This window comes from Phragmites australis, chromosome 22 (assembly GCF_958298935.1).
Source record: "Phragmites australis chromosome 22, lpPhrAust1.1, whole genome shotgun sequence".
Taxonomy (NCBI): domain Eukaryota; kingdom Viridiplantae; phylum Streptophyta; class Magnoliopsida; order Poales; family Poaceae; genus Phragmites; species Phragmites australis.
Window position 1 is genome coordinate 22,028,326 of NC_084942.1, and position 12,016 is coordinate 22,040,341.

Genomic DNA, 12,016 nt, shown 5'->3' on the forward strand with positions numbered 1-12,016 from the left:
CCATAAATAGTAATCAATCTTCATTATATTTCTATAATGACTACTTGACGATGAACAATTAAGTGGTCTACCTTCAAGGTAAATTTAAAATAATAATCATCAATACGATTCCTTCTTGGTATATCAAGATAAAGACTTGTGTGACTCCAAAATATGATGATTAAAGTTCATCAAGTATTCTCCCCCTCAGCGACATCCTTTGAACTACATAGTTCAAAATATATTAATCATATTTTCCATAAATGTGCATAAGTAACGATATGTTATTACCACAATGGTGAGTCTTTCATAAAATTATCCCATAATTCTTCTACAAATTATGATGAGAGTAATTGGAGCAACATGCTTCGTACACTGATGAGCTTGATTCATTCAAGTAACCACTTATTTCATTAGTTGGCAATACAAATAAAAGTTTATCCTTCCTAAGGACTAAACCTTTCAAAGAATCATGCAGGTAAATAAGTTGCGATTATGCATAACTTCTAGGTATAACATATCCTACAACTCTCTCGTAGTGGATCTTTAAGGTTATAGCCAATTAATATGTTATATAGATCTTCATAATTTAACTTATACCACTAAAGGGTACAACCAATCTAGAGTTGGTATTTATAGGGATAATTCAATTGCCAATGCCAACAATATTATAATACCTACTATGGTGTTTAGAGGATATCATCATTTCATTGCTAGCTGGTGAAATATACACTTTCTAAGTGCTTATATGGCGTCTTCATGGTCTTATGATTCCTCATTTTATTTTCTCAAGTCTATACGAGTCTATATACTCTTCTGAGATCATTAGTGTAATTCAAGAATTAATTGGCAAGTCATTCGTTAAGCCATAGATTTATCGACAACAGACAACATTGGTTGAGCTCGGTGAAGTTCATCACATATCCACAGTCAACAAACTAGGAATTTCCAAATGGTTTAGGATCGACGACAGTATATAAAAATCTTGTGTATCATAAAATCTCATTAAAACAAACATAGTCAAAAGTAAAAAATGGTTTCCAAATGCATGTCACACGTAGGAATTCTTAAAAAAATAAAATGACTATGCATTTGAAAGGCACAATATACGGTTGTTTATTCAAACAGTTTAAAACACACCATCACTATGTACTTATTTATGCTAATTTAAGGATAGTACAAGCACCGTTCTTAATTCCAAGACTGTACGTGTTGCGTGCTATCCAAATACTAGATGGCATGCCGTGGATTGCTCGTAGGTAGCTAGCTAGGCCTTCACGCCGAACACCAGGTTGGCGTACGGCATGAAGTGGCACACCGGCGCGCCGCCGGGCTGGGTGCCCAGCATCTCGAAGGCCGGGTGGGCCGGGTTCCAGTTGGAGGTGTCACGGTGGCACAGCGCCACCATGGCGACCGCCGGGCCCCTTCCACGGAGGCTGCTGAGCGTGATCTCATACGCCCTGGTCGATGATTGTGCCGTGTGGCAATGGAAGACGGCGTAGGGGAATGGCTCGTCGTGGCAACCCACGTGACGGTCGCCGTCGAGCGCTGCAACCGCACTGACTACGTACGCCTGTCGCGGCAGGCCGTCCCGGGGCAGCTCCGACGCGGCCACCCAAACTCGGCCGCTGGCGGTGGTTCCCAGCATGCGCGTGGCGGCCCACACGGTGCCCTCCAGGGACGTGGCGCAGGCCTTCTGCTCACCGGCGAGCGGCGCCGCCCGGCACCCGCACAGGGTCTGTCCTGCCTTTGTCGCCTCGGTGGATCCCTGTGCGATGTTGAACGTGGCGAGGACGTCAGTGAGGTTGGCGAAGGGGACCTTCTCGGCGACGTCGCGCGGGAGGAATGCCGGCACCGCGGCGGGAGGGAGGGACACCGTCATGACGCTGCCCTCACGCGCTTGTGCCTCGTGGAAGAAGATCCCCGTCGCCGCTTCAGCCTCCTCGCTCGACGACGGCTTGCCGCAGGCGCTATCGTATCTGCTGTAGCCTAGGTGTGTGCTTGGCGAGAAGTGGGGGGCAGCGTAGCGCTCCTTGAGTGGCGAGCGGTCAATGCCTGCAGGCCATGATCAATGAGAAATCCATGCAGGCATCATGTAATACCGTTCATCGACTGAGAATCATGCTGATTTCAGTGATCCGAGGAAGAGTTTCCGGAAAAGTATAACACCAGCTGATTTATTGTTGAAATGCTGTCAAGAAACAACGTCAAACATATTAAAAAGTACGTACCTTTCTGGACGAGTTCCCCGATGACCCTTGGCATCGGGGTTCCCGGGAGGGCCTCCTCCCAGAACTGCGCCGCCGGAGTGCCGGCGGCGGGGAGGCCGCGCCCCTCGGCGATGCCGGCGGCCACGACGATCAGAAGAAGTGCGGACGGATGCATGTCTCCAAGTGATGTTACCAACTGAGAGTACTGAAAAGAAATAGTATAGTGAAGAAGAAGCTGGGAGGGAGCCCTGCTCTGCTGGTTTGGAGGGCTTGCTATCGCCGGTGCAGTATATATAGTCATTCGATGTGCCTCTGAGCATGTGGGCCTGGTCCCTCGGTAGCTTGTTGAGATCGTGACCAGCCTTGGGAAATTCCGCTGGCTTGCTGACTTGCTGTCCAAATCAACGCTGCACCAGCTGATAGAAAACAGCTTGCGGATATATGTAGGCGCATGCCTACATTGATCGCAAAATAAATATTAATTGGGATCAATTAGTGTGATTCAATATACTCCCTCCAAAACTAGAGATAGGTTGTTTTAAACTTACTCTTTTTGGGCAATTTTTTCGACAATAGAAGATGATCGTTTCACAATAACCTGCCACGCCGCCAAAAAAATAAACAACCTGCCGTGCGTCCGAGATTTTGACCATAGTTTTGTACTGTATACATACATACATACATACATACATACATACATACATACATACATACATACATACATACATACATACATATATATATATACATACATACATATATATATATATATATATATGTATGTATGTACCTGCGATGATGATAGGTCGTGATCACCCCGCTGGGCGCGTGCAATGCTTCTTTGGCTGGCGCCGCCGGGACGCTGACGGCGCCGGTGAAGCTCCTGGGAACTGCCCTTGTCTCTTGTAGGCATGTAGCTAGTTTTTTTTCTTGTGTAGAACTTAGTTTTTTAAGTGTTTAGGTTCGGCCTCTGCATATGGCGGCCGCCGGCTGGCTGCTGGGCCTGCCCGTGGTTCTGGAGGCTACTATGGAGGCCCCAAGGAGCGTATTGGGCGGCTTCTGCGAGGGCTCGAGGTGTTCTTCGTGTGGTGTGATACAGGTGCCTCGTTGTAGAGGATGCTGGTCATGGGAGCGCTCATCATCGCCTCTGTGCTGGAGGTGGTTGTTGTTCACGTCGTCGGTTTCGTTGTTGTTGGCGTCTTTTGTTCTGTGCTGTCTTTTGGTGATAGAGATAGAGTTTTTGGCTGCTATTAGTGAAGTTTCTGCGGCTTTTATTTCCTCCTCGGATTCTCCGGAGTTGGCAGCGGATGTCTTCTCTGGCGAAGGTCGAGGGAGGGTGTGTAGGTTGAAGTTGCATTTGGGGGGATTTCGCAGATCCCCTTGTTGCTGCTTCTGGATCTCTAGCCCGTTGAATCTTTGTTTGACGGTGCCATACAAGGTTACTGGACCCCCGACTCCGGTAAGTCGGTGGTCGGTGGTGCCAGTATGTGTTTTTCCTACTGGTATTCCACGTTGAGGCTGTCGATTCTCATTCAGTGGTATAGATGCGGCCAGGCGGTGGTTCTTGGTTGTTGGCTTTTGCGGCTTCACAATGTTTGGGCCTCCATGTGGATTCCAGTGAGGGGTTGTTTGCCATCTTGTCGTGCCGAGCTGATAGCTCTAGGTTGCCGACGTTGGTGGTGCGGAAGGCGACGAAGATGGGGAAAGATTACAGAAAGGTCCTTTAGGTCCAGTTTTGTAATTTTCAGTTGTTGTTGGGGTCCAGATATAATACGGGGATGTAATTCCAAACCATATGAATGAAATCCTCCCCCTTCGCAAAAAAAAGAGTGATATCCTATATACGTATACTTCACAATGTATATCGTCACCTCGTAATTCGCTACACCCGCATGCCTGTCGTTATCAACCACGCTCGCATACGATCGATCTTACCACGAGAGTTACTCGTACCATCAAACAATCGAAGGAACTCATAAGAACAAGGTATGAATGTAATCTGAATTGCTAATAGAAATGAAGTACCCAAAGGTGAGTTCCTCGAACCGTTGAAATAGTGAAAACTATATTGATAGTATTAATCTAAGAAAAACTCAAAGTCTAGGACCGGCTGCGACTAACTATTTATGAGATGAGGAGAGGTGCAGCTAACAGAGAGGGTGACTTGGTCTCCTGGTGGGTTGCGCAACCAACAGGTATGGTGCATAGTACTCTACAAAACAGGTATGGTGCATACGTTACATGCCAGTTGGGCCAAAAATAGGGTGGCGCACAACACCTTAACAAATCCACAAATATCTCCAGCCGTGTGCATAATAGGAAACCGATTTAAATATTTGTGCCAATGAATTGGAGTCGGTTCTGATCTGGTTGGTGGCGTGGAGGTGTCCTGCTCGGGTGGGACAGGAGCCGTGGACGTCTTGAGTTGTGATGAGAAGCCTGGACGTGACACTGCTCCTGGTTGGATAGAAAAATAGAGTGGCCTTGTGGATTTGCTAGCTCCTTGGTGGTGTGTGACCAGGCCTTACATGTCACCATGTTTATATGCACGCAATAAGCTGTAGTTCATATAGCTATCCTCTCCAATATTCCTAATCATTAATACATCACGATGCTCATTAGATAGCAGCATGTCCAAATAAAAGTTATTATTGGGCGTACATAGGAACTAGTTCATCGTGTAGTTTAATTATCGTGCATGTACTTTCGTAATTAGCTATTGCATGTCTTGAGTAGAAATGTTAGTATTGCACGTATTCTAAGTAGTGATGTCCTCATCACTTAATTATTAAATCCTCATCAGGGTGTATCATAAAAACGCGTCAATATAAATATCATAAAGAAAATAAACAATGGTTTCCAAATACAGCTCGCATGTTTGCTAACCAGTCAATGCAAGTAACTGCGTATTCGAGAGGCACAATATATAACTGTTTATTCAAACAGGTTCATACACACAAATATATACGATACAATATGATCGGCGCTACTACGCCGCGGCAGTAACACAAGATCGATCTAGAACAGATCGACCACTTGAGAATGGATACCAACAATAGAGAGCCGACGAAACCTAGAGACTGGCTCCACGAACCACACACAATCACTATGTCCTTATTTATGCTAACTTGAAGATATATAGTACAAGTACCGTTCTCAAATTTGTATATGGTGAGCGAACAAATACTGTGTTGCTATCCAAAGCGCCAAATAAAGGAGAGAACGGCCATTGTACCAGATATGGCTTGTCTGGATTATATTTCGTCGTCGTTGGCTGCCTGCACACCGAACACTAGATTGGCATACGGCAAGAAGTGGCACACCGGCGCGCCACCCGGCTGGCTGTGCAACATCTTGAAGGCGGGATGAGCCGGGTTCCACTCGGAGGTGTCGAGGTGGCAAATCGCCGCCATGGCGACCTCTGGCCCGCCGCGGAGGCCCTGAAGCGAGATCACGTACGCTCTGGTCGATTGCGCCGTCATGTGGCAGTGGAAGACGGCGTACGGGAACGTCACGTCGTGGCAGCCCACGTGGCGGTCGCCGTTGAGCCGGGTAACTTCTCGTCTTCTCGGACCACGTATTGCTGGCGCGGCAGGCCGGCGCGGGTTAGCGCCGACGCCGCTGCCCACACCCCTCGGGTGGTGCCAAGCATGCGCATGGCGGTAAGCACGGTGCCCACGAGGGACGTGGCGCAGGCCTTCTGCTCGCCGGGGAGCGGACGCTCCCGGCACCCGCGCAGGGTTTCGTCCAACGCCTCGGCGGAGCCCGGCGTGATGTTGAACATTGCGAGGGTGTCTTCCAGGCTGCCAAAGGGCACCTTCTCTACGATGTCACGCGGGAGGATGGCCGTCGTCGTCGCCGGCGGGAAGGATACCGTTATGGTGCTGTCCACGCGCACCAATGCCGCGTGGAAGAAGCAGCCTGGCGGCGGCATGCCGCGAGTGCTTGGGCACGGCTGAGAGAGTTGTAGGCGGCAGAGTAGCGCTCCTTAAGTGGCGATTGGTTGATGCCTGCAGGTAGGAGTAGGACTCAATTAATAATTATAAACCATAGACAATTAATGTAATATACTCTATATCTTTTATTTGAAATGGTGTGCTAAATTTTTTATTACTAATAAGCTGTAAGACACCTTAAATATAATCTAGCAAAATTAATGATTAAATAATCGCTCTATAAAAATTCCGTTGAAAGTGCCTGCATATATTGTAATTAATTTTAGTAATCTCATGCCTAATATGAAGTCATAAAAACTAATTCAAGAGCCAACAGCATAACCACATCCTCGCTCGTATATACCACCAAGTACGTACCTTTCTGGACGAGGTCTGCGATGGCCTCCGGCATCGGCGTGCCCGGGAGTGCCTCCTCCCAGAACCGCGCCGCAGGAGTGCCGCTGCCGGCGGCGAAGCCGGCGGCCACCAGGATCAGAAGAAGCGCGGACGGATGCATTGCCGTGATATGATGCTACGAACTGAGAGTACCGTACGACGATTCGTACGTGTCGGAGAGAGAGCGAGAAGAAAAGGAGCCTTGCTCTGATTTGTGCCTTGGCTTGGCTCCCGAACCATCGATGATCCAGTATATATAAGATCTCCGTGTCCGTCTGAGAAAGTGGCCCCACTCGCAAGCTGCAACAACGGCCTGGTGCACTGCACTCTGGCTACTTACCTTCCTTCTCATATAAATGTTGTTTTACAAATTTGATTTTATTTTTAAATAGATATTATTTAGGTTTTTAAGTAATGTTTTATTAGAGTGTTTATATTAAAAGTTATTGAAAAGTGGAGTTTTAATTTAATGAGATTGACGACATACGTGTCGTTGATTGATACTGGAGAAATCGAGAGAGATAAATATATCATGTATGAAAAAATATATTGTAATCTTGTTCAGTGTATCAAAAGTTAAAATCATATTTAAAAGAGAATGGAGATGTAATTAATTATGGAGAGTAAAAGGTCCGTGGTAGGCAAGCATGTCGTAATCAATAGCCCCGGGCGATGACTAACCAATGAGAGACGCTTCAGTCTCCAACCGTTTGAGTTAACAATATACGGCCTTTTATCCGATCTGAGAGGTAACCAGCGTTATCATCTGAGACAAGAGTTTTCAAGCCGTATGTGATGTGCCCCTGTGTGGTAGTGTAATTAGTGTCGGTACGTATGGTGAACTATACAGTATAACAACTTATTTCAGATGGCTTTTTATTGTGTGGTACTGTAACCAGTGTCGTGTCGGTATGGTGAACCAAAAGTGGTATATTTATGTTCGCATTAAAAAAAGTATACTAATTATTTGGATCGAACGATAACTTAGTTAATAAAACAGAAACGAGACTGGCGCACTTCGGTGCTAGTGCATATAGGCTATTGTTTAATTAAGCGTCTCGGCGCCTTGTACTGACGCTGACACTACTCTGACTAGGCACGTAACTACGGCACGTTGCAGGGCACAACTTGAGCCAAGCACATCCGTTTCTGCCAAGTGCAATGCATGCATGTGTTCGTTGCATTGGAGTTGGAGTACTCTTCTGTATTTGTTCTTTAATTAGACAAAACGTGTCCATCAACTCGTACGTCTGTACAGGCCAGCAACGTTAGAAGACACATGTATAATTACTTGTCTGGTGAACGTTTTGGAACATGAAAATGTAGATATCATTATTTGATAATAGCACTTTTAATGTTTGCATAATACAAATTTTATTAATAAATATTAGAAACATATCTTCTCTGACAACAAATGTGTAGCTAATTATTTTCTTAAGCAGTAGGTACATGGTATGAAATGAAAAAGACTTGGAGGGGCAATTAGACATACTAGTCTGATTGGCACGCCTACACGCGCCCGTTTTTATTTTGCTGTGTAGAGCACGACAAAAAAAAACTAAAAAATTAGGTTCACAAATTTTGTACATTTCAATATTTATTTATGAAATTATTAATGTTAAACACATTTAATTAATTATAGAGAAAACAATAGTACTTTTTATGCATGCACATAGTTTTAACATGTAGGTGGAACTAATACTAATTAAAAAAAATTGTTTCATATTTTTTTTGAGTTTTAGATATTTTTCTTTGCATTTTAGTTTTTTTCAGCTGATTTATTAATGTAACTAATATTCATTTCGACATTTTTCTAGAATTTCCTGAAAAAGAAAATTACATATATATATACATATATATATACATGTATATACACAGTGCCGACTGCTACAGTAGCCACAGTAGCAGGGCCTTAAAATTTTCCATTCACTGTTTAGCCCCTTTTACACTATTAAATATAATTCGGCACCTGTAATCTAAATTGCTTCATCTCTCTCGTCCATGTTGTTTCAACACATAACCCACATACACTTTGATTATGTTTACCAATTGCCTCTATGCTTTTCCATCCCATTATTCTTGACATTTGCCTTTTGCCCTTTTGGATTGCACCTCCACGTGTGTTCTAAAAAGAAAAGAGTTTACTGACACGTGTTAAGTTAAAATCTTAGCTTGGGCTAATACCAAGCTTTCGCTGCAGCCCTTCTCTCTTAACTTCAAGAATCCAGATTTTTGCTTTCCAGCTTCATTCTAAGTTATTATTGCAATGGTATGAATAGAGTTTGCCTCCACGTGTTTTGTTGAAACCCAATCTTGGATTATACCGACCTCTCGTTGCAGCCCTTTTCACTGGACATTAAGAATGTGTATCTTGGCTCTCGGACTTCATTCTTAGTTGTTGCAATGGTATAAGCTAGGGTGCTACGGCTCGCTCTCCAGTGCCCGAGATGTTAGATTTCGTTTATGAACAACTATGTATAGTCGAATAAACTACTACATAAAGTGTTATCCTTGTCCTCCTTTCAAATGGCGGCAACGACCTACAGTTCACTAGGGGAAAGCCCGCACCCACCCTTCTGATGATGAATCAGAACGAGAAGGACATAATCCCTGGAATCATGCTCGCAGGGAAGTCAACCAATCTTCGCGCCGTCACAAGACCTCATTGGTCCAAGATCACCCTATCTCGATTCTACGCGAAGTCATTAACAGGCAAAGATACTCAAGGACCCCTCAGAACCATGCACCCTCTCAATGACGATCTAACTAGAGGACATCCCAACATCGTGGTCATTCAAGTCAGGGTCGCGGTCGATCACCATCTCCCGCAAATGGGGTGCTTGTAACCACTCAGGGTGCCATCAACGGGTGCCAGGCTTTCTCGCTGGAGCTCAGAAGGGTCTGTTGGCTAGCCTAATTTAAACCTGGGTCGACATAGAAATATGATGGGACTACCAATCCTGTGGTTCATAGGGTTATTATCCTCAAGGAGGTCCGAACCTGTCTAAAAACCCCAATGTATTTTCTTTGTGATTCGTCTACTCAAAGTATCCCCTATTCTTTAAAAAGTTCGTTAGATCGATAATTTACTAATTGTCAACACTTTCCCCGAAATGGGAAGCTCCCTATACGGTGGTCGAATGCACTCGCCCTGGGTCGTTTAGGATAGCAATGGAGGATGGACAAGTTCTCAATAATTCTTGGAACATATACCAACTCCAAAAGTTTTATGTATAAGTAATAAGAGTATGTTCACATTAATAAAGTTCATATTTGCATAAATCTCTTTGTGCTATTCAATATTTTTGCGCTCCACATCGGTAGCTATTTTCTTTCTTCTCTGATTGCCTATCCGATATTTCTTCCTAGATAGCCAATCGGGGGCTTGACGGGTACAATGTACTAAAAATTAACGACATCGTATCACGTGTGTACCACTGCAACTTCCTTCACACAAGGGTGGTGTTCTAAGTTGTGACCTAGCGGGATGTGAAAAGGTTCCTTATCGTGTCAATGAGTTTCCTGGGGGGCAAAGAGCCCCTCCACTCACGTCGGATCTAAGGCTAGCCAATTAAGCTCCCCGGGTAGTAACAAAGTTCACCTATTCTAACCGTATGGAAAAGCAAACGATACAAAGCGTAATAAGTTATCGGGATCTACTCGGTATCAAGTCCCCGATAAGTTCCATTGCTTTGTTTAGACACAGGCATATCAAATAACATTCATATATTAACAAAAGGCATACAAGTTATTGTCCCAAAAGTGTAGGATACATAAAAGAAAGCCTAAGTGGATGATGACAAGGTCATCCCATCCACATATTCCACAGCTGTTCCGATCATCGCCTTGACTAGCTAGAAGGACTCCTCATTGGTCTCCCCCAAGAAGTTGTCCTACATCATCTTCATGTCGACCTCCAGGTAGCGGGCTTTGAGGATGGCCAACACTTGCGCCACCGCCTCTTGCGCACCTTTCGATCAGCTAAGTCACCTAATCAGCGAGGCTGGAGATGGTGGTGTCCCCTTGGGGCGGCGCTTCTAGCCTCACCACACTCAAGGCAGTGCAGGATAGGTCCAAGGCGAAGGCAAGGGTGTCCTTGAGGAAGGTTGCCCGGAACTCCTCCTGATGCAGGGCCTCACGGGTCTTCGACAACTCTGCAACCAGGATAGTCAACTCATCAAAAGGAAAGACTACACAAACACAACAAGCGTTGGACACAGAGTACTTACCTTGGGTCTTGCGGAGTAGCTTCTCCTTCTCGGCCTCGAGGCCACCCACCGGTTGGGCCTTCTCGGCCTCTAGCTTGACCACTCACTGGGACATCTCTGCATCTTTCTTGCCCAGCTGCTCTCTCAGTCGCTGGTTTTCCAAGAAGAGGGCACCCACCTTCGACATGATGAGTTGCAAAATCAAAGGTTATTCCATAAAAATGGCATGTTCTTGTGGATTATTTTGCAGGTTGCCTCATACCTCAAGAAGGGGGCCTAAGGACTCCGCCAAGCCGCGGTTCCTTTTGTAGCCGTGACTCACCGACCCCTCTGGCCAAAGCAGCCAGAGGCTGGGCAGGGTCCTGACCTGGAAACCGACAAGTAGTCCTTGCATACCCTACAAGGAAAATGGTCAAGACATTCTCCCGAGTGAGGGAAGATAAACATAGTAGGTCCACATACATCCTCCTCTTCCTAAGCTAGCACGATACCGCGAGCAGGGCCCGAGCCCCGTTTAGCCCTCTTCACTCATGGGGCGGCCTCACCAGCCATGACATCTAGTAGGTCCAAGGCTCCCCGCACTGACAACTACTTTCTCGTGGTCCTGATCCTTGCACCTATCCGTGGCCCCGCAAAAGTTATTTTCCTACAAAAAGAATGCCCAAGGGCCAGGATATCCGTGGCCCCGCAACATTAATTTTTCTGATTTTTAGGAAGATGACAATGAAGATGAAGTTGAGAGCATCCCATTTCCTAAAGGCGAAGTGCAAAGTAACTAGTGAAGACTAGAGAGTGGAGAGTGGATACTTGAGTCTTGGGATTTTAGCTGAAATAATGAGACAAATGAAACATTAGCTACTTTAATTTGTGCTCTTGCTACCTGAATTTGTGCTACTATCATTTATTCTAACTTGTTTAGTTCTTTATGTGTCTGTAAGATTGTGACCATGTGTCCTGTACTCCTGTGTGGGTGTGGCTCATGGTATCTTAATTTATGCTATTATCATAGTATCATCCATGCAAGTTAATCTTTTTCACTATTTCTTCTTGTTTTTTTTAGTGTTGTGCCATTCTGGCTTCTGGGGAACTTACCAGCAGTTGTTCCTGTTATTCTGTATGGTGCAAAGTGCAGAGAGCATACTGCAGCACATAAATGAATTTTGTTATGCAAAGTGCAAGTTGTTCTTGTTTTGAATTCTATTTTGTAATATGTATGGTTGGTAAGTTGGTGTTATTTGTTTTTTTTGTTAATTTTCCTGTTATTTGTATTGTTCTGCTATTATATGTT

The 12,016-nt window shown here is 45.1% G+C and overlaps 1 protein-coding gene and 1 pseudogene across 1 annotated transcript; both read right to left on the reverse strand.

Moving 5' to 3' along the window:
* Positions 1-1,119: 1,119 nt before the first annotated feature.
* On the reverse strand, positions 1,120-2,389 carry LOC133905184 (protein RAFTIN 1B-like). Its single transcript, XM_062346912.1, has 3 exons — positions 2,211-2,389; positions 1,986-2,034; positions 1,120-1,949 (listed from the first exon to the last, which is right to left on the reverse strand). Exons 1-3 carry the CDS (start codon positions 2,362-2,364, stop codon positions 1,247-1,249), a joined length of 906 nt encoding a protein of 301 aa, XP_062202896.1. The 5' UTR covers positions 2,365-2,389; the 3' UTR covers positions 1,120-1,246.
* A 2,698-nt stretch (positions 2,390-5,087) lies between these two features.
* Positions 5,088-6,672, reverse strand: LOC133905185 (protein RAFTIN 1A-like; annotated as a pseudogene).
* Positions 6,673-12,016: the final 5,344 nt, after the last annotated feature.

Coding starts and splice junctions, on each gene's coding strand:
- LOC133905184 (XM_062346912.1), bottom strand. CDS start 2,364: ATGCATCCGTCCGCACTTCTTCTGATCGTCGTGGCCGCCGGCATCGCC. Junction 2,035..2,210: donor CGGGGAACTCGTCCAGAAAG/GTACGTACTTTT, acceptor CATGGCCTGCAG/GCATTGACCGCTCGCCACTC. Junction 1,950..1,985: donor TACGCTGCCCCCCACTTCTC/GCCAAGCACACA, acceptor CAGATACGATAG/CGCCTGCGGCAAGCCGTCGT.